The sequence below is a fragment of the Hyla sarda genome, unplaced genomic scaffold (assembly GCF_029499605.1).
Source record: "Hyla sarda isolate aHylSar1 unplaced genomic scaffold, aHylSar1.hap1 scaffold_787, whole genome shotgun sequence".
Lineage (NCBI taxonomy): Eukaryota > Metazoa > Chordata > Amphibia > Anura > Hylidae > Hyla > Hyla sarda.
In genome coordinates, this window is record NW_026610811.1 from 82,512 (window position 1) to 107,500 (window position 24,989).

General features: G+C 44.5%; 1 protein-coding gene across 1 annotated transcript in view; it reads left to right on the forward strand.

The window, feature by feature from the left end:
* Positions 1–24,989, forward strand: part of INSC (INSC spindle orientation adaptor protein) — a gene marked incomplete at both ends in the record, with an annotated part of 150,738 nt that overhangs the window by 81,817 nt on the left and 43,932 nt on the right. The window contains 1 exon segment of the mRNA XM_056554538.1: positions 7,026–7,151. Coding sequence (XP_056410513.1) covers positions 7,026–7,151 — 126 coding nt within the window.

Here is a 24,989-nt window from a genome sequence, read left to right on the forward strand (position 1 = left end):
AAACATCTCCCTTATGGAGATCACTGCCCCAGAGATGTTCCGCCCTTTTACTGTGCCATACTGACAGCCTGCCAACAGTGCCGGGGACAGACAAACTAACCTAGAAAACAGGATTTTTGCCAGAATCTTCCTGTCGACATTCAAGAGGGCAATCGGCCTCCAGTTCTTGATGTCACTCGGCTCTTTACCTTTAGACAGCAGAATCAGCGAGGACACTCTCATGGATGGAGGCATCAGGTGACTTTCTAGACAATTTGTATAAACATCCACGAGAATTGGGGCCAAGAGGTCTCTGAATGTCTTATAGAATTCTGCTGTTATCCCATCCGGACCTGGTGCCTTCTTCACATGTAACTTATCAATGGCCTCTTTGACCTCTGCCACCGTCAATTCTGCTGTCAAAGGAGAAAAGTCCAAATCATTAGTATCAGGGAGCGGAGTTGTCTCCAAGAATTGGGTCATCTTGTCTCTATCCAAAACCTTCCTCTGAAACAAGTCAGCATAGTACGATCTCACCACCCCCAGGATACCCTCCCGAGATTCCTGCAAAACACCCCGGGAGTCAGTGAGACCGGTGACAGATTTATTTGCCACCCGCTCCCGGCAATTCTCAAAGGGATCAGGAGACCCTAAGGACCCATAATCCCGTTCAAGAACCAGGGAGGTATACCTGCTGTACTGATACTGCCTTATCTCAGATTTCAGCCGGTCAATCCTTTGTTGGTCCCCACCAGCCGAATACAGTGACTCCAATTCTTTCCGCAGCTTGAGATACTGGCCATACTTACTCTTCCCCTTTATAACTGACAGTCTCTTTAAGAGGGTTCTGATCTCATCCTTGACATCCTCCCACCAGTCGGCCATATCATCATAGAAGTCCACCCTCTCTAGCTGACCCTGTATTAGAGAGTGAACCTGTCTCTGCACAGAAGGATCCTCTAATAGGCTGGAATTCAGTCTCCACAACCCTCTACCTGTCTCAGGGCACCGTGTGACACCCAGACAGAAATATAAGGCCAGATGGTCAGAATAAGGGACGATCTTCTCATCTTTCTCACCAATGGTCTCTGTGGGACTAACCAGAGCTAAATCTATACGACTACTTCTTCCACCACAAAAATAGGTAAACTTTGCCTTCCGACCACCCTGCACAAACACATCTGACAACCCGGCCTGTAGAATGATTTGGTTTAAGACCTTGGAGTCTCGTGTTAGAGGTCTATTAGAGGATCTGTCACTAGTTGTTCTGGAGGCATTAAAATCTCCGGCCAAGATGACAGGGACAGACGTGAAGAGATATGGCTTCACTTCATTATAAAGGTTAACCCTTTCAGTCACTGTCTGTGAACCATAGATATTAATAAGTCGGAGCCTTCTACCCCGAATAGTAACTTCTAGCATTAGGCACCTTCCCATCAATACCTCTGTCAGCCTATGTACAGTTACATCATTGGTGGTAAAGAGGATAGAGACCCCGGCACTTGGTTCCACAGCCAGTGACCAAAAGGACGGACCAGACCGCCATTCCCGCTCTGCTTCACGTAACAGTCCTTGAGTATTTAAACGTGTCTCCTGTAAGAAGAAGATGTCAGCATCAATAGACTTTAGATAGTCATATACGACGTGTCTGGTCCTCCTCACTCTGACACTGTTCACATTACTGGAGAACACTTTAAGGGTAAAGTCGGCCATCATAACAAAGGAAAGCAGAAGAAGCAGAGATGTCACCCCCATCATCACAGATCTGAGTCCGAGCCCTCCTGCTGACCACCTGTTTCCATGTCCGATTCGGACAGATGTTTATCCCGTGGGGGTCTCCTTTTTGTGGGGGGGATCACCCTCTTGGTCTTCATTAAATTCCTCTATCACTCTCTTTAGCTCCCTCTCCATCTCTTCCTCAACGTCTGACTCTGACAACACACTGTACCTATTTGTGATGGTCATTACACCTGACCCGGGGTCTACTTTCTTTTTGGAAGGCTTTTGGACAGTGGTCCATCCCTCCTCAGGCTTGCGGCTGGTTTTGTCTTTTTTCCGCCTCTTCTGCGGATTTATTGATGCTGGGGCAGAAGAAGACATGGCCACAACCTGCTCAGTGACCTCCCTGTTCTCCTCAGTGGCTCCTGGCTGGGACTGGTCGGGCACTGTGTCACCAATATTGTCACCCATATTGTCACCCCTAGTGTCACCTACAGTGTCACCCATATTGTCACCCTTAGTGTTATGCTGAGGCTCGGGCTGTGTCACTGCTGACCCTGACACTAATGTCTCCTCCTCCAGGTCCTCTGCCCCCTCCAGCAGGTCCTCATCAGGGAAGTCCTTACAGATGTTATGCCAGGCGTCAGGACAGTCCCTGTGGGAGTGACCGGTCTTACCACAGAGGTTGCAGCGGATGTTCTGGCAGGTGGCGCTGACATGGCCGATCTCCCCACATAAATTACATTTTACCAGGGTGCAGACACTCGCGATATGACCGGTCTTCCCACACTTGAAGCATTTTCTGGGCTGACCTGCATAGAAACAAACCCCTTTCTCCCGACCAATGAAGAATGAATTGGGCAGATGTTGGGTAATGTTATTAATCTGCCGTAACTTCACCAGGACCTTCCACCCTCCCGTCCATATGCCATCCTCATCCCTGGTCTTAGTCAGGTCTGACATTAGGTCACAGTGTCTCTTTAACCATACGACAATATCCTGGGGGGGGACAGACTCGTTCCAGAATATAATGGTGACATTCGCTGTGTCCGGTCTGGAGATGGGGACAAAGCTGAACTTATTCCAGCCATCAGCATCTCTCACCCGGGTGACATGGGCCCAGAAGCGGTCCAGGTCAGACATGAAGCTGACGTCATAGCCCTGCCTGTCAGGAAGGTTTATCACTGCCAGGATGTTAGATGGCAGGAAGCCCATTTGGTGGCACAGAAGTTCACGGACCACAAACCTCCTGTCAGGCAGCTCCTCCTTGGCCCCTCTATGTCTGAACCTGACCACGTTCCTCCTCTTGAAAGCCTGACCCGTATAGTTTACATTGGACATGAATGGTGACCCACGACTCCAGGCATTACCAGAGGAGGCGCCACTACTTCTACCCTCCTGCTGTACTTGGGGGCGCTGTGATGGCTGCTGACCAGCCGTACTAGGGGGGTCTGATACTTGTGTGACTAAAGGGGGGAAGTGTTGTGCATCAGACTGTACAGCCCCCTCCCCACCATCAACCTCTATACTCTGGGGGTCACAAGCCTCTGAAGGCTGAACTAATGGTGGACCTGACCCCAGAGATGACCCCAGATCCCACACAGACTGTGAAGCGCCCCCCTCTGCAGACACATTATCAGTAATATCACATACAGTCATATCAGTGCAGTCACTGGCAGTATGATCCTGCACTACAGAGCCCAGCAAGCCCTGCAGAGCCATGTCCTGTGAACTCTCTGCTGCACTGCTGCCTTCAGGTAAGAGTCCACAGTCCTGCTGCTCTCTACTGCCCCCAGGGGCTTGTGGTGACTGCACTACTGTTACAGAGTTACCTTCAGGTATGTGTCCATAGTCTTGCTTCACCGTGCTGACTGCTGGGACTTGTGGTACCTCTGGAGGAGTCTCTGCAGGTCTCTGATGTTGCTGGACGCTTGCTTCTGCTTGTCTGTACAAATCCCCTTTTTCAAAAGGGAAGCTGGCTGGTCTGAGGAGTGGTCTTGCACAGGACTGCTGGATGTCCTCTTGTCTTGTACAGGACTGCTGGGTGTCCCCTGGTGAGGCTGTAGACTTGGGTGCAGCAGTAGATGGAGATGACTTTGGTCTTTCCTTATATCCCTCAAATCGCTGCTGGTTTCTGAAGGTCTCAGCGACTGGTCCCATCTGGTCCAATACGTCCTCCATGTCCTGCACAGTGTCAGCGAGCTGCACAGCGAGGGAGCTCAGCTTCTTATCATGTACAGCCTGGTTATTGGGGTTTGCTGCCTTTAGCTTGTAAATACATTCAATTTGTTTCTGCAGCTGTAACTTTGTCTTTTTTAAAGTCTCAAGTCTCTTTACCAGAGCTGGGATCTGCTCGGCCAGACATAGTTCAGGCGCCCGCTGAGTATTGGGGGGCCGCGCTGGTGGGGTACTCACAGGACTCTGCTTCTGAGGTGGGATCTGTCTCGGCCAGACACAGTTCAGGCGCCCGCTGAGTATTGGGGGGCCGCGCTGGTGGGGTACTCACAGGACTCTGCTTCTGAGGTGGGATCTGCTCGGCCAAACACAGTTCAGGCGCCCGCTGAGTATTGGGGGGCCGCGCTGGTGGGGTACTCACAGGACTCTGCTTCTGAGGTGGGATCTGTCTCGGCCAGACACAGTTCAGGCGCCCGCTGAGTATTGGGGGGCCGCGCTGGTGGGGTACTCACAGGACTCTGCTTCTGAGGTGGGATCTGCTCGGCCAAACACAGTTCAGGCGCCCGCTGAGTATTGGGGGGCCGCGCTGGTGGGGTACTCACAGGACTCTGCTTCTGAGGTGGGATCTGTCTCGGTGCTGTGGTCACTGCTGCGGGGTCACAATCTCCAGACTGGGGACTGGGCCCCTGGTTCTTCCCAGTGACCGCACTTGTGGCCCCCTGAAGCCTTCCTGGTGTACTCCCTCTGGTCCCCTCTGGCGTGCTTGTAACTTTTGCGCTGCTCCCGCTCCCGTATCGTGTGCGGTCAGAACGTATCAGGACAGGCTGCTGCAGATTCTCCTGCATGGTCGGCTTCTCCAGGGATGTTCTCCTCTGTCTGACTGCAGGAGGGGTGGATTGTACCTGCAGCCATTACCTGACTTGATGATTCCTTCTTTAGTTCCACAACTTTCTTCTCATCTGTGCTTCTTACTGCACCAGAACTGACAACATTCTGAACATTTCTCACATCCAGAGAAACTTTAGGATTTTCATCCATGGTTTGTGGTGTCTGGGGATTAATTCCCAGAATAGGCCGAGAAGCCTGGGCCTTGCTTGGGGAGCTTCCCCACCCAGGGTGGCCCCTCCCTGGGCTTTCTCCAGACATCAGGAGAGCTACACACACACAACCTCTCAGCTAGGAGGCAGTATTATAGTAGTTATATTCTTGTATATAGGGAGCAGTATTATAGTAGTTATATTCTTGTATATAGGAGCAGTATTATAGTAGTTATATTCTTGTATATAGGAGCAGTATTATAGTAGATATATTCTTGTATATAGGAGCAGTATTATAGTAGTTATATTCTTGTATATAGGGGGCAGTATTATAGTAGTTATATTCTTGTATATAGGAGCAGTATTATAATAGTGGTTATATTCTTGTATATAGGAGGCAGTATTATAGTAGTTATATTCTTGTATATAGGAGCAGTATTATAGTAGTTATATTCTTGTATATAGGAGCAGTATTATAGTAGTTATATTCTTGTATATAGGAGCAGTATTATAGTAGTTATATTCTTGTATATAGGAGTAGTATTATAGTAGTTATATTCTTGTATATAGGAGCAGTATTATAGTAGTTATATTCTTGTATATAGGAGCAGTATTATAGTAGATATATTCTTGTATATAGGAGCAGTATTATAGTAGTTATATTCTTGTATATAGGAGCAGTATTATTGTAGTTATATTCTTGTATATAGGAGCAGTATTATAGTAGTTATATTCTTGTATATAGGAGCAGTATTATAGTAGTTATATTCTTGTATATAGGAGCAGTATTATAGTAGATATATTCTTGTATATAGGAGCAGTATTATAGTAGTTATATTCTTGTATATAGGAGCAGTATTATTGTAGTTATATTCTTGTACATAGGAGCAGTATTATAGTAGTTACATTCTTGTATATAGGAGGCAGTATTATAGTAGTTATATTCTTGTATATAGGAGCAGTATTATAGTAGTTATATTCTTGTATATAGGAGCAGTATTATAGTAGTTATATTCTTGTATATAGGAGGCAGTATTATAGTAGTTATATTCTTGTATATAGGAGGCAGTATTATAGTAGTTATATTCTTGTATATAGGAGGCAGTATTATAGTAGTTATATTCTTGTATATAGGAGCAGTATTATAGTAGTTATATTCTTGTATATAGGAGGCAGTATTATAGTAGTTATATTCTTGTATATAGGAGGCAGTATTATAGTAGTTATATTCTTGTATATAGGAGCAGTATTATAGTAGTTATATTCTTGTGTATATATAAGAGCAGTATTATAGTAGTTATATTCTTGTATATAGGAGCAGTATTATAGTAGTTATATTCTTGTATATAGGAGCAGTATTATAGTAGTTATATTCTTGTATATAGGAGGCAGTATTATAGTAGTTATATTCTTGTATATAGGAGGCAGTATTATAGTAGATATATTCTTGTATATAGGAGCAGTATTATAGTAGTTATATTCTTGTATATAGGAGCAGTATTATAGTAGTTATATTCTTGTATATAGGAGGCAGTATTATAGTAGTTATATTCTTGTACATAGGAGCAGTATTATAGTAGTTATATTCTTGTATATAGGAGGCAGTATTATAGTAGTTATATTCTTGTATATAAGAGCAGTATTATAGTAGTTATATTCTTGTATATAGGAGCAGTATTATAGTAGTTATATTCTTGTATATAGGGGCAGTATTATAGTAGTTATATTCTTGTATATAGGAGCAGTATTATAGTAGTTATATTCTTGTATATAGGAGCAGTATTATAGTAGTTATATTCTTGTATATAGGAGCAGTATTATAGTAGTTATATTCTTGTATATAGGAGCAGTATTATAGTAGTTATATTCTTGTATATAGGAGCAGTATTATAGTAGTTATATTCTTGTATATAGGAGCAGTATTATAGCAGTTATATTCTTGTATGTAGGGGCAGTATTATAGTAGTTATATTCTTGTATATAGGAGCAGTATTATAGTAGTTATATTCTTGTATATAGGAGGCAGTATTATTTGGTTTAGTCATTCATTACTATCTTCCTCTCTTTCTTTTAGTTTCCTCTTACATGTTGTTCTTCTCTTTTCTACGTTCTCAGGAAGGAGCAATTGTCGCCCTTTTTAAAATTTGCCGCCAGGATCGCTTAAAGTGTTTGTACCCCTCTGCCCTGCGGACGCTGGCTTCCATGTGTTCGGTGGAGGAGGGGATCCACCAGCTGGAGAAGGTAGGGGTCTTCTGTGTGACTGCGGCCGCACTTTCATATCCCTCTGGATGGGGTTTATAAATGGCGCATATGGTGAATCCTCAGCATAATGGAGGAACCACACACCGGGGCGTTGTATATGAGAATTACTGGGGGGCTGTAGGGGGATCTCCTGGGGTTAGATTGAGTGGGGGACAGTGACCCAATAATACCCTGGAGCCCCCAGGAGCTCTCGATCCATTCTCCCTATGACGCGTACAATGTATCCCCCCCTATGACGCGTACAGTGTATCCCCCCCTATGACGCGTACAATGTATCCCCCCCTATGACGCGTACAGTGTATCCCCCCCTATGACGGGTACAGTGTATCCCCCCCTATGACGCGTACAGTGTATCCCCCCCTATGACGCGTACAGTGTATCCCCCCTATGACGCGTACAATGTATCCCCCCCCCCATGACGCGTACAGTGTATCCCCCCCCCATGACGCGTACAATGTATCCCCCCCATGACGCGTACAGTGTATCCCCCCCATGACGCGTACAGTGTATCCCCCCAATGACGCGTACAATGTATCCCCCCCTATGACGCGTACAATGTATCCCCCCCATGACGCGTACAGTGTATCCCCCCCTATGACGCGTACAATGTATCCCCCCCTATGACGCGTACAATGTATCCCCCCCTATGACGCGTACAATGTATCCCCCCCTATGACGCGTACAATGTATCCCCCCCTATGACGCGTACAATGTATCCCACCCTATGACGTGTACAGTGTATCCCCCCCTATGACGTGTACAGTGTATCCCCCCCTATGACGTGTACAGTGTATCCCCCCCTATGACGTGTACAATGTATCCCCCCCATGACGTGTACAATGTATCCCCCCCATGACGTGTACAATGTATCCCCCCCATGACGTGTACAGTGTATCCCCCCCGTATGACGTGTACAATGTATCCCCCATAAGTAATATTTCTGGGTCCCTCCTGACCTTTCCCCCCTCCAGGTTCCCGTATTTCTCTATAGTGATGTATTATCCCCCCCATGACGTGTACAATGTATCCCCCCCTATGACGTGTACAGTGTATCCCCCCCTATGACGTGTACAGTGTATCCCCCCCTATGACGTGTACAATGTATCCCCCCCTATGACGTGTACAATGTATCCCCCCCTATGACGTGTACAATGTATCCCCCCCTATGACGCGTACAATGTATCCCCCCCTATGACGCGTACAGTGTATCCCCCCCTATGACGTGTACAATGTATCCCCCCCTATGACGTGTACAATGTATCCCCCCCTATGACGCGTACAATGTATCCCCCCCTATGACGCGTACAATGTATCCCCCCCATGACGCGTACAGTGTATCCCCCCCTATGACGTGTACAATGTATCCCCCCCATGACGTGTACAATGTATCCCCCCCATGACGTGTACAGTGTATCCCCCCGTATGACGTGTACAGTGTATCCCCCCCTATGACATGTACAGTGTATCCCCCCCTATGACGTGTACAATGTATCCCCCCCTATGACGTGTACAGTGTATCCCCCCCCTATGACGTGTACAATGTATCCCCCCCCTATGACGTGTACAATGTATCCCCCCCTATGACGTGTACAATGTATCCCCCCCCTATGACGTGTACAATGTATCCCCCCCTATGACGTGTACAATGTATCCCCCATAAGTAATATTTCTGGGTCCCTCCTGACCTTTCCCCCCTCCAGGTTCCCGTATTTCTCTATAGTGATGTATTAGTCGCCTCCGCTCCTGACAATATGTTCTGGGTTTTATTTATTTATCTATTTATTTTTTTGATTCCTTGAAAATTGAGTAAAGATCAAAGAGCGACCGAATTGCGCAAAATCTATTAATGGCTTATAAAGGATCCACAGCTTCTAAATGTCAGAATCAGAGAGGAGTATCAGGTCCGATGGGTCCCGTGACTCCTCATCCGTTATTACCAACTCATCTCCGCCGAACGTCACCGCAGCAGAAGGCGACAGAATAATACGATTCTATAGAGGAGAATAAGGAGAGAATATTAATATCATCATTATCAATTTAATAGTAATAAATAATAAAATGATTATTATTCTGTTTATTATTATATCATCATCTTAATATTATAATAAGATAATAATAATAATAATTAATAATAATTAATAATAATATGATCTTCCTGAATCTGTTCCGCTGAATTCTTCTTTGTGTAAATCATCGTATTTCAGCAGGAACATTTACTGGATTGTTACCGGAGATTTACTGACATCTCCACCATTTATCGATTATCGTCTCTGGACGGACGCAAACTCGTAAAACAGCGTCTGTATGAATGCGCACCAAGAATCTGAAATATTCAGTATTTTTATTGGTCATTAAAAAATTCCTAGAAAACCTTGTAAGATCCGCTGATGAGTCGTCACCGAAATCTGCCAGGAAGAAAAATGTATGCAAACGCAGTATCACACAAATGAGGATTAGATATATGGTTTAGCAAACCGTATCACAGAGGATTGGATTAGATACACAAACATTCCACTACCTACCACGACCCCCACACTACACACCAAAGCAGATGAATGTGAACAGAGCCGTATGATGATATCCTAAGGCTGACCATACACATCACATCCCAGATGAGCCCCCACATCTCAGCAGATCTACTGTATATGGTGCGGCCCATACACCTCACATCCCGGACGAGCCCCCACATCTCAGCAGATCTACTGTATATGGTGCGGCCCATACACCTCACATCCCGGACGAGCCCCCACATCTCAGCAGATCTACTGTATATGGTGCGGCCCATACACATCACATCTCGGACGAGCTCCCACATCTCAGCCGATCTACTGTATATGGTGCGGCCCATACACCTCACATCCCAGACGAGCCCCCACATCTCAGCAGATCTACTGTATATGGCACTGCCCATACACATCACATGCCGGACGAGCCCCCCACACCTCAGCCGATCTACTGTATATGGTGCGGCCCATACACCTCACATCCAGGACGAGCCCCCACATCTCAGCCGATCTACTGTATATGGCACCGCCCATACACATCACATGCCGGACGAGCCCCCCACACCTCAGCCGATCTACTGTATATGGCGCCGCCCATACACATCACATCCTGGACAAGCCCCCACATCTCAGCCGATCTACTGTATATGGCACCGCCCATACACATCACATGCCGGACGAGCCCCCACATCTAAGCCGATCTACTGTATATGGTGCGGCCCATACACCTCACATCCAGGACGAGCCCCCACATCTCAGCCGATCTACTGTATATGGCACCGCCCATACACATCACATCCCAGACCAGCCCCCCACACCTCAGCCGATCTACTGTATATGGCGCCGCCCATACACATCACATCCTGGACAAGCCCCCACATCTCAGCCGATCTACTGTATATGGCGCCGACTATACACATCACAGACGAGCCCCCACACCTCAGCAGATCTACTGTATATGGCACTGCCCATACTTCTCACATCCCAGACGAACCCCCACATCTCAGCCGATCTACTGTATATGGTGCGGACCATACACCTGACATCCCGGGACGAGCCCCCACATCTCAGCAGATCTACTGTATATGGTGCCGCCCAAACACATCGCATCCCGGACAAGCCCCCACATCTCAGCCGATCTACTGTATATGGTGCCGCCCATACACCTCACATCCCGGACGAGCCCCCACATCTCAGCAGATCTATTGTATATGGCGCCGCCCACACACATCACATCCCAGACGAGCCCCCACATCTCAGCCGATCTACTGTATATGGTGCCGCCCACACACATCACATCCTGGACAAGCCCCCACATCTTAGCCGATCTACTGTATAAATGGCGCCGACCATACACATCACATCCCGGACGAGCCCCCCACACCTCAGCCGATCTACTGTATATGGCGCCGCCCATACACATCACATCCTGGACAAGCCCCCACATCTCAGCCGATCAACTGTATATGGCGCCGACTATACACATCACAGACGAGCCCCCACACCTCAGCAGATCTACTGTATATGGCACTGCCCATTGTCACGATTCGGCTTACAGGTAGTGGATCCTCTGTGTCAGCGAGGGAATGGCGTGGACCGTGCTAGTGGACCGGTTCTAAGAGGCTACTGGTGTTCACCAGAGCCCGCCGCAAAGCGGGATGGTCTTGCTGCGGCAGTAGCAACCAGGTCGTATACACTAGCAACGGCTCAACCTCGCTGACTGCTGAGAAGGCGTGGGACAGAAGGACTAGGCAGAGGCAAGGTCAGACGTAGCAGAAGGTCGGGGGCAGGCGGCAAGGTTCGTAGTCAGGATGGATAGCAGAAGTTCAGGTAACACAGGCTTTGGACACACTAAACGCTTTCACTGGCACAAGGCAACAAGATCCGGCCAGGGAGTGCAGGGGCAGTGAGCAGATATAGTCTGGGAGCAGGTGGGAGCCAATTAAGCTAATTGGGCCAGGCACCAATCATTGGTGCACTGGCCCTTTAAGTCTCAGAGAGCTGGCGCGCGCGCGCCCTAGAGAGCGGAGCCGCGCGCGCCCTAGAGAGCGGAGCCGCGCGCGCACCAGCACATGACAGCAGGGGACCGGGACGGGTAAGTGACCTGGGATGCGATTCGCGAGCGGGCGCGTCCCGCTGTGCGAATCGCATCCCCGACGGCCATGACAGTGCAGCGCTCCCGGTCAGCGGGACTGACCGGGGCGCTGCGGGGAGAGAGACGCCGTGAGCGCTCCGGGGAGGAGCGGGGACCCGGAGCGCTAGGCGTAACACCCATACTCCTCACATCCCAGACGAACCCCCACATCTCAGCCGATCTACTGTATATGGTGCGGCCCATACACCTGACATCCCGGACGAGCCCCCACATCTCAGCAGATCTACTGTATATGGTGCCGCCCATACACATCACATACCGGACGAGCCCCCACACCTCAGCAGATCTACTGTATATGGCACTGCCCATACACCTCACATCCCGGACGAGCCCCCACATCTCAGCAGATCTACTGTATATGGCGCCGCCCACACACATCACATCCCAGACGAGCCCCCACATCTCAGCCGATCTACTGTATATGGCGCCGCCCATACACATCACATCCTGGACAAGCCCCCACATCTCAGCCGATCTACTGTATATGGCGCCGACTATACACATCACAGACGAGCCCCCCACACCTCAGCAGATCTACTGTATATGGCACTGCCCATACTCCTCACATCCCAGACGAACCCCCACATCTCAGCCGATCTACTGTATATGGTGCGGCCCATACACCTGACATCCTGGACGAGCCCCCACATCTCAGCAGATCTACTGTATATGGTGCCGCCCATACACATCACATCCCGGACGAGCCCCCACATCTCAGCCGATCTACTGTATATGGTGCCGCTCATACACCTCACATCCCAGAAGAGCCCCCACATCTCAGCCGATCTACTGTATATGGCACCACCCATACACATCACATCCCGGACGAGCCCCCCACACCTCAGCCAATCTACTGTATATGGCGCCGTCCATACACATCACATCCTGGACAAGCCCCCACATCTCAGCCGATCTACTGTATATGGCGCCGACCATACACCTCACATCCCGGACGAGCCCCCACATCTCAGTAGATCTACTGTATATGGCGCCGACCATACACCTCACACCCTGGACGAGCCCCCACATCTCCGCAGATCTACTTAATTTGGCACCGCCCATACACATCACATACCGTACGAGCCCCCACATCTCAGCCGATCTACTGTATATGGCACCGCCCATACACATCACATCCCTAACGAGCCCCCACACCTCAGCCGATCTACTGTATATCGTGCCGCCCATACACCTCACATCCCGGACTAGCCCCCACATCTCAGCAGATCTACTGTATATGGCACTGCCTATACACCTCACATCCCAGATAGAGATGAGCGAACTTACAGTAAATTCGATTTGTCACAAACTTCTCGGCTCGGCAGTTGATGATTTTTCCTGCATAAATTAGTTCAGCTTTCAGGTGCTCCCGTGGGCTGGAAAAGGTAGATACAGTCCTAGGAGACTCTTTCCTAGGACTGTATCCACCTTTTCCAGCTCACCGGAGCACCGAAAAGCTGAACTAATTTATGCAGGAAAAGTCAGCAACTGCCGAGCCGAGAAGTTTGTGACGAATCGAATTTACTGTAAGTTCGCTCATCTCTAATCCCAGACAAACCCACATATCTCAGCAGATCTACTGTATATGGCGCAGCCCATACACATCACATCCCAGATGAGCCCCCACATCTCAGAAGATCTACTGTATATGGCGCAGCCCATACACATCACATCCCAGATGAGCCCCCACATCTCAGAAGATCTACTGTATATGGCGCAGCCCATACACATCACATCCCAGATGAGCCCCCACATCTCAGCAGATCTACTGTATATGGCGCAGTTCCCAGTTCATACACATCACATCCCAGATGAGCCCCCACATCTCAGCAGATCTACTGTATATGGCGCCGCCCATACACATCACATCCCAGATGAGCCCCCACATCTCAGCAGATCTACTGTATATGGCGCAGCCCATACACATCACATCCCAGATGAGCCCCCACATCTCAGCAGATCTACTGTATATGGCGCAGACCATACACATCACATCCCAGATGAGCCCCCACATCTCAGCAGATCTACTGTATATGGCACCGCCCATACACATCACATCCCAGATGAGCCCCCACATCTCAGCCGATCTACTGTATATGGCGCAGCCCATACACATCACATCCCAGATGAGCCCCCACATCTCAGCAGATCTACTGTATATGGCGCAGCCCATACACATCACATCCCAGATGAGCCCCCACATCTCAGCAGATCTACTGTATATGGCGCAGCCCATACACATCACATCCCAGATGAGCCCCCACATCTCAGCAGATCTACTGTATATGGCGCAGTTCATACACATCACATCCCAGATGAGCCCCCACATCTCAGCAGATCTACTGTATATGGCGCCGCCCATACACATCACATCCCAGATGAGCCCCCACATCTCAGCCGATCTACTGTATATGGCGCAGTTCATACACATCACATCCCAGATGAGCCCCCACATCTCAGCAGATCTACTGTATATGGCGCAGCCCATACACATCACATCCCAGATGAGCCCCCACATCTCAGCAGATCTACTGTATATGGCGCAGCCCATACACATCACATCCCAGATGAGCCCCCACATCTCAGTAGATCTACTGTATATGGCGCCACCCATACACCTCACACCCTGGACGAGCCCCCACATCTCCGCAGATCTACTTAATTTGGCACCGCCCATACACATCACATACCGGACGAGCCCCCACATCTCAGCAGATCTACTGTATATGGCACAGACCATACACATCACATCCCAGATGAGCCCCCACATCTCAGTAGATCTACTGTATATGGCGCAGCCCATACACATCACATCCCAGATGAGCCCCCACATCTCAGCAGATCTACTGTATATGGCGCAGCCCATACACATCACATACCGGACGAGCTCCCACATCTCAGCCGATCTACTGTATATGGCGCAGCCCATACACATCACATCCCAGATGAGCCCCCACATCTCAGCAGATCTACTGTATATGGCGCAGCCCATACACATCACATCCCAGATGAGCCCCCACATCTCAGCAGATCTACTGTATATGGCGCAGCCCATACACATCACATCCCAGATGAGCCCCCACATCTCAGCCGATCTACTGTATATGGCGCAGCCCATACACATCACATCCCAGATGAGCCCCCACATCTCAGCCGATCTACTGTATATGGCGCAGCCCATACACATCACATCCCAGATGAGCCCCCACATCTCAGCAGATCTACTGTATATGGCGCAGCCCATACACATCACATCCCAGATGAGCCCCCACATCTCAGCCGATCTACTGTATATGGCGCAGCCCATACACATCACATCCCAGATGAGCCCCCACATCTCAGCCGATCTACTGTATATGGCGCAGCCCATACACATCACATCCCAGATGAGCCCCCACATCTCAGCAGATCTACTGTATATGGCACCGCCCATACACATCACATCCCAGATGAGCCCCCACATCTCAGCCGATCTACTGTATATGGCACCGCCCATACACATCACATCCCAGATGAGCCCCCACATCTCAGCAGATCTACTGTATATGGCGCAGCCCATACACATCACATCCCAGATGAGCCCCCACATCTCAGCAGATCTACTGTATATGGCGCAGACCATACACATCACATCCCAGATGAGCCCCCACATCTCAGCAGATCTACTGTATATGGCACCGCCCATACACATCACATCCCAGATGAGCCCCCACATCTCAGCAGATCTACTGTATATGGCGCAGCCCATACACATCACATCCCAGATGAGCCCCCACATCTCAGCAGATCTACTGTATATGGCGCAGTCCATACACATCACATCCCAGATGAGCCCCCACATCTCAGCCGATCTACTGTATATGGCGCAGTCCATACACATCACATCCCAGATGAGCCCCCACATCTCAGCAGATCTACTGTATATGGCGCAGCCCATACACATCACATCCCAGATGAGCCCCCACATCTCAGCAGATCTACTGTATATGGCGCAGCCCATACACATCACATCCCAGATGAGCCCCCACATCTCAGCAGATCTACTGTATATGGCGCCGCCCATACACATCACATCCCAGATGAGCCCCCACATCTCAGCAGATCTACTGTATATGGCGCCGCCCATACACATCACATCCCAGATGAGCTCCCACATCTCAGCAGATCTACTGTATATGGCACCACCCATACACATCACATCCCAGATGAGCCCCCACATCTCAGCAGATCTACTGTATATGGCGCCGCCCAACTCTCCATCCACAGATGATGTTTGTCTTATCCAGAGCCTAGTCCTTTATTGTATCACCAGAGATGTCGCCCACTGCCGAATGCACCCCTCACCCCCCAGGGGGTCACAGTCTTCAAAGACAGGCAGTAACCAGGAGTCCGGACCTAGAGGAGTTGGATCCATGCAGAGGGGGAGATGTTTGCACCAACACCAGATCCAACCTTTAGGTCCCTTCAGACCAGGTTCAGTCAATTCCCCTCCAAATCTGTATATCTGCACCCAGCGAGGATCTAACAAATGGGACCCAGCTGAGATACCAGAGAGGATCTAACAAATGGGACCCAGCTGAGATACCAGAGAGGATCTAACAAATGGGACCCAGTTGAGATACCAGAGAGGATCTAACAAATGGGACCCAGCTGAGATACCAGAGAGGATCTAACAAATGGGACCCAGCTGAGATACCAGAGAGGATCTAACAAATGGGACCCAGCTGAGATACCAGAGAGGATCTAACAAATGGGACCCAGCTGAGATACCAGAGAGGATCTAACAAATGGGACCCAGCTGAGATACCAGAGAGGATCTAACAAATGGGACCCAGCTGAGATACCAGAGAGGATCTAACAAATGGGACCCAGCTGAGATACCAGAGAGGATCTAACAAATGTGACCCAGCTGAGATACCAGAGTGGATCTAACAAATGTGACCCAGCTGAGATACCAGAGTGGATCTAACAAATGTGACCCAGGTGAGATACCAGAGAGGATCTAACAAATGGGACCCAGCTGAGATACCAGAGAGGATCTAACAAATGGGACCCAGCTGAGATACCAGAGAGGATCTAACAAATGGGACCCAGCTGAGATACCAGAGTGGATCTAACAAATGTGACCCAGCTGAGATACCAGAGTGGATCTAACAAATGTGACCCAGGTGAGATACCAGAGAGGATCTAACAAATGGGACCCAGCTGAGATACCAGAGAGGATCTAACAAATGGGACCCAGCTGAGATACCAGAGAGGAGCTAACAAATGGGACCCAGCTGAGATACCAGAGAGGATCTAACAAATGTGACCCAGCTGAGATACCAGAGAGGAGCTAACAAATGTGACCCAGCTGAGATACCAGAGAGGATCTAACAAATGGGACCCAGCTGAGATACCAGAGAGGATCTAACAAATGGGACCCAGCTGAGATACCAGAGAGGAGCTAACAAATGGGACCCAGCTGAGATACCAGAGAGGAGCTAACAAATGGGACCCAGCTGAGATACCAGAGAGGAGCTAACAAATGGGACCCAGCTGAGATACCAGAGAGGAGCTAACAAATGGGACCCAGCTGAGATACCAGAGAGGATCTAACAAATGGGACCCAGCTGAGATACCAGAGAGGAGCTAACAAATGGGACCCAGCTGAGATACCAGAGAGGAGCTAACAAATGGGACCCAGCTGAGATACCAGAGAGGATCTAACAAATGTGACCCAGCTGAGATACCAGAGTGGATCTAACAAATGGGACCCAGCTGAGATACCAGAGTGGATCTAACAAATGGGACCCAGCTGAGATACCAGAGTGGATCTAACAAATGGGACCCAGCTGAGATTTTACCTCCAGCATCTGACATAATGGTATAGCGCTCACGTGTATGTTATGGTGGACATTGGTCTGACCCCAGGATCCTGTCCTGATAATTCAGGGACCCATTAACATGGATCGGGGGCTTTGGCTAACGCCAGACTTAGGGCTGCTAAAACAATGTATCCAAGGAAAGCTGTCCTCCATGTTGTATCTAAGCTCAGACAGGATTTCAGTCTGTTAGGCTGTGTATCTAATCCTATCATGTGTGAAACTGTTTGTTGGCCTTGTGTATCTAATCCTATCATGTGTGATACAGCCTGCTGAGCTGTGTATCTAATCCCATTATGTGTGATACAGCCTGCTGAGCTGTGTATCTAATCCTATCATGAGTGATACAGCCTGCTCAGCTCTGTATCTAATCCTATCATGTGTGATACTGTATCTAAGCCATTGCGCAGACTCCTACTGAGGCCTCTGAAGGTGACGGTGAGGAGTCTCAGCCTGCAGAGTTAGATACGCCTCCCATTGTTTTTATTTTATGAAGCTGTAATTCTTATTCTCTGTAGATCTAATTCCCTTCCCGATAATTACTGGGTAAATAATGCGCGATACGTGAGAGCGCGGCCCCTGGCGATTCCCGGCCGCCATTGTGGTTGAAGGATATTAAAAAGTGAGCATGGCGGATGTTTGTGCGCGGTCGTCTCATCATCTGTAGCTTCTGGGTACAATATTATAGATTGCTACATGTTTACTTGTGTAAGTGACGCGCGGAGAGTTCTAATTGTGCCGAGGTTAACCCCTTGTGCGCTGAGTCTGTTATCTGCAAATTAATCATTAGATTTACAGCATGGAGGGAAACAACAGGCAACAATGTATCAGCCGTGTAATCAGTCACTGCCAAACTATGACATCACAGCAGGAGACTCCGCCCACTCAGCACAGCTCTGACATCACAGAAGGAGACTCCGCCCACTCAGCACAGCTCTGACATCACACAGACTCCGCCCACTCAGCACAGCTCTGACATCACACAGACTCCGCCCACTCAGCACAGCTCTGGCATCACACAGACTCCGCCCACTCAGCACAGCTCTGACATCACACAGACTCCGCCCACTCAGCACAGCTCTGACATCACACAGACTCCGCCCACTCAGCACAGCTCTGACATCACACAGACTCCACCCACTCAGCACAGTTAGGACTCGTTCACACAGACTCCGCCCACTCAGCACAGCTCTGACATCATAGCAGGAGACTCCGCCCACTCAGCACACCTCTGACATCACACAGACTCCGCCCACTCAGCACAGCTCTGACATCACACAGACTCCGCCCACTCAGCACAGCTCTGACATCACACAGACTCCGCCCACTCAGCACAGCTCTGACATCACACAGACTCCGCCCACTCAGCACAGCTCTGACATCACAGACTCCGCCCACTCAGCACAGCTCTGACATCACACAGAGTCCGCCCACTCAGCACAGCTCTGACATTACACAGACTCCACCCACTCAGCACAGTTAGGACTCGTTCACACAGACTCCGCCCACTCAGCACAGTTAGGACTCGTTCACAAAGAGTAATTCAAGAGGAATTTATTCGAGTATTTCCTCTTGAATTCTCCGCTCCACATTAACGCTCATCTCCTCTGCCCATTGACTTTTATGTTTTTTTTCCGCTGTCCTGTTCACACTGCGGAAATTCTGCTATAGGTGCACATAATGATATCTGTAATATAACGGTACTATTATTATAACTATAGGTCCACATAATGATATCTGTAATATAACGGTATTATTATTATAACTATAGGTGCACATAATGATATCTGTAATATAACGGTACTATTATTATAACTATAGGTCCACATAATGATATCTGTAATATAACGGTATTATTATTATAACTATAGGTCCACATAATGATATCTGTAATATAACGGCACTATTATTATAACTATAGGTCCACATAATGATATCTGTAATATAACGGCACTATTATTATAACTATAGGTCCACATAATGATATCTGTAATATAACGGCACTATTATTATAACTATAGGTCCACATAATGATATCTGTAATATAACGGCACTATTATTATAACTATAGGTGCACATAATGATATCTGTAATATAACGGCACTATTATTATAACTATAGGTGCACATAATGATATCTGTAATATAACGGTACTATTATTATAACTATAGGTGCACATAATGATATCTGTAATATAACGGTATTATTATTATAACTATAGGTCCACATAATGATATCTGTAATATAACGGTACTATTATTATAACTATAGGTCCACATAATGATATCTGTAATATAACGGCACTATTATTATAACTATAGGTCCACATAATGATATCTGTAATATAACGGCACTATTATTATAACTATAGGTCCACATAATGATATCTGTAATATAACGGTACTATTATTATAACTATAGGTCCACATAATGATATCTGTAATATAACGGTACTATTATTATAACTATAGGTCCACATAATGATATCTGTATTATAACGGTATTATTATAACTATAGGTCCACATAATGATATCTGTAATATAACGGTACTATTATTATAACTATAGGTGCACATAATGATATCTGTAATATAACGGTATTATTATTATAACTATAGGTCCACATAATGATATCTGTAATATAACGGTACTATTATTATAACTATAGGTCCACATAATGATATCTGTAATATAACGGCACTATTATTATAACTATAGGTGCACATAATGATATCTGTAATATAACGGCACTATTATTATAACTATAGGTCCACATAATGATATCTGTAATATAACGGCACTATTATTATAACTATAGGTCCACATAATGATATCTGTAATATAACGGTACTATTATTATAACTATAGGTCCACATAATGATATCTGTAATATAACGGTACTATTATTATAACTATAGGTCCACATAATGATATCTGTATTATAACAGTATTATTATAACTATAGGTCCACATAATGATATCTGTATTATAACGGTATTATTATAACTATAGGTCCACATAATGATATCTGTAATATAACGGTATTATTATTATAACTATAGGTCCACATAATGATATCTGTAATATAACGGTATTATTATTATAACTATAGGTGCACATAATGATATCTGTAATATAACGGCACTATTATTATAACTATAGGTCCACATAATGATATCTGTAATATAACGGCACTATTATTATAACTATAGGTGCACATAATGATATCTGTAATATAACGGTACTATTATTATAACTATAGGTCCACATAATGATATCTGTAATATAACGGCACTATTATTATAACTATAGGTCCACATAATGATATCTGTAATATAACGGCACTATTATTATAACTATAGGTCCACATAATGATATCTGTAATATAACGGCACTATTATTATAACTATAGGTCCACATAATGATATCTGTAATATAACGGCACTATTATTATAACTATAGGTGCACATAATGATATCTGTAATATAACGGTACTATTATTATAACTATAGGTGCACATAATGATATCTGTAATATAACGGTACTATTATTATAACTATAGGTCCACATAATGATATCTGTAATATAACGGCACTATTATTATAACTATAGGTCCACATAATGATATCTGTATTATAACGGTATTATTATTATAACTATAGGTCCACATAATGATATCTGTAATATAACGGCACTATTATTATAACTATAGGTCCACATAATGATATCTGTAATATAACGGTACTATTATTATAACTATAGGTCCACATAATGATATCTGTAATATAACGGTACTATTATTATAACTATAGGTGCACATAATGATATCTGTAATATAACGGCACTATTATTATAACTATAGGTGCACATAATGATATCTGTAATATAACGGTACTATTATTATAACTATAGGTGCACATAATGATATCTGTAATATAACGGTACTATTATTATAACTATAGGTGCACATAATGATATCTGTAATATAACGGTACTATTATTATAACTATAGGTCCACATAATGATATCTGTAATATAACGGTATTATTATAACTATAGGTCCACATAATGATATCTGTAATATAACGGTACTATTATTATAACTATAGGTGCACATAATGATATCTGTAATATAACGGTATTATTATTATAACTATAGGTGCACATAATGATATCTGTAATATAACGGCACTATTATTATAACTATAGGTGCACATAATGATATCTGTAATATAACGGCACTATTATTATAACTATAGGTGCACATAATGATATCTGTAATATAACGGCACTATTATTATAACTATAGGTGCACATAATGATATCTGTAATATAACGGCACTATTATTATAACTATAGGTCCACATAATGATATCTGTAATATAACGGTATTATTATTATTATAACTATAGGTCCACATAATGATATCTGTATTATAACGGTATTATTATTATAACTATAGGTCCACATAATGATATCTGTAATATAACGGTACTATTATTATAACTATAGGTCCACATAATGATATCTGTATTATAACGGTATTATTGTAACTATAGGTCCACATAATGATATCTGTATTATAACGGCACTATTATTATAACTATAGGTGCACATAATGATATCTGTAACGGCACTATTATTATAACTATAGGTCCACATAATGATATCTGTAATATAACGGCACTATTATTATAACTATAGGTCCACATAATGATATCTGTATTATAACAGTATTATTATAACTATAGGTCCACATAATATCTGTATTATAACTGTATTATTATAACTATAGGTCCACATAATGATATCTGTAATATAACGGTATTATTATTATAACTATAGGTCCACATAATGATATCTGTAATATAACGGTATTATTATTATTATAACTATAGGTGCACATAATGATATCTGTAATATAACGGCACTATTATTATAACTATAGGTCCACATAATGATATCTGTAATATAACGGTATTATTATTATAACTATAGGTCCACATAATGATATCTGTAATATAACGGCACTATTATTATAACTATAGGTCCACATAATGATATCTGTAATATAACGGTATTATTATTATAACTATAGGTCCACATAATGATATCTGTAATATAACGGTACTATTATTTTAACTATAGGTCCACATAATGATATCTGTAATATAACGGTACTATTATTATAACTATAGGTCCACATAATGATATCTGTAATATAACGGTACTATTATTATAACTATAGGTCCACATAATGATATCTGTAATATACCGGTATTATTATTATAACTATAGGTCCACATAATGATATCTGTAATATAACGGTACTATTATTATAACTATAGGTGCACATAATGATATCTGTAATATAACGGTATTATTATAACTATAGGTGCACATAATGATATCTGTAATATAACGGCACTATTATTATAACTATAGGTCCACATAATGATATCTGTAACAGCACTATTATTATAACTATAGGTCCACATAATGATATCTGTAATATAACGGTATTATTATTATAACTATAGGTCCACATAATGATATCTGTAATATAACGGCACTATTATTATAATTATAGGTCCACATAATGATATCTGTAATATAACGGTACTATTATTATAACTATAGGTCCACATAATGATATCTGTAATATACCGGTATTATTATTATAACTATAGGTCCACATAATGATATCTGTAATATAACGGTACTATTATTATAACTATAGGTGCACATAATGATATCTGTAATATAACGGTATTATTATAACTATAGGTGCACATAATGATATCTGTAATATAACGGCACTATTATTATAACTATAGGTCCACATAATGATATCTGTAACAGCACTATTATTATAACTATAGGTCCACATAATGATATCTGTAATATAACGGTATTATTATTATAACTATAGGTCCACATAATGATATCTGTAATATAACGGCACTATTATTATAATTATAGGTCCACATAATGATATCTGTAATATAACGGTACTATTATTATAACTATAGGTCCACATAATGATATCTGTAATATAACGGTATTATTATTATAACTATAGGTCCACATAATGATATCTGTAATATAACGGCACTATTATTATAACTATAGGTCCACATAATATCTGTATTATAACGGTATTATTATTATAACTATAGGTCCACATAATGATATCTGTAATATAACGGCACTATTATTATAACTATAGGTCCACATAATATCTGTATTATAACGGTATTATTATTATAACTATAGGTCCACATAATGATATCTGTAATATAACGGCACTATTATTATAACTATAGGTGCACATAATGATATCTGTAATATAACGGCACTATTATTATAACTATAGGTCCACATAATGATATCTGTAATATAACGGTACTATTATTATAACTATAGGTCCACATAATGATATCTGTAATATAACGGTACTATTATTATAACTATAGGTCCACATAATGATATCTGTAATATAACGGTATTATTATTATAACTATAGGTCCACATAATGATATCTGTAATATAATGGCACTATTATTATAACTATAGGTCCACATAATGATATCTGTATTATAACGGTATTATTATAACTATAGGTCCACATAATGATATCTGTAATATAACGGTATTATTATAACTGTAGGTGCACATAATATCTGTATTATAACGGTATTACTATACGGCTGTGTTCGCACCTTCAGGTTTATTATTTCTTTCATTTTGCTCCAGATTTAGTTTTTAATTAAAATTAAAAACCTGAAAATGTGTACACAGCCTTAGACTGTAATATTATAATGGACCCCCTATAATTGTATTATCAGGTCCCATCGCCCGGACCCCCCATCAGACCCCCCAGTCACTCTCAGTGTGGGGGGCGCCGCTTCTCTTTCCTCTATATTCAGACTGTATGATTATAATGGACCCCCTATAATTGTATTATCAGGTCCCATCGCCCGGACCCCCCATCAGACCCCCCAGTCACTCTCAGTGTGGGGGGCGCCGCTTCTCTTTCCTCTATATTCAGACTGTATGATTATAATGGACCCCCTATAATTATATTATCAGGTCCCATCCCTCAGACCCCCCCCCATCAGACCCCCCAGTCACTCTCAGTGTGGGGGGCGCCGCTTCTCTTTCCTCTATATTCAGACTGTATGATTATAATGGACCCCCTATAATTGTATTATCAGGTCCCATCCATCAGACCCCCCATCAGACCCCCCATCAGACCCCCCAGTCACTCTCAGTGTGGGGGGCGCCGCTTCTC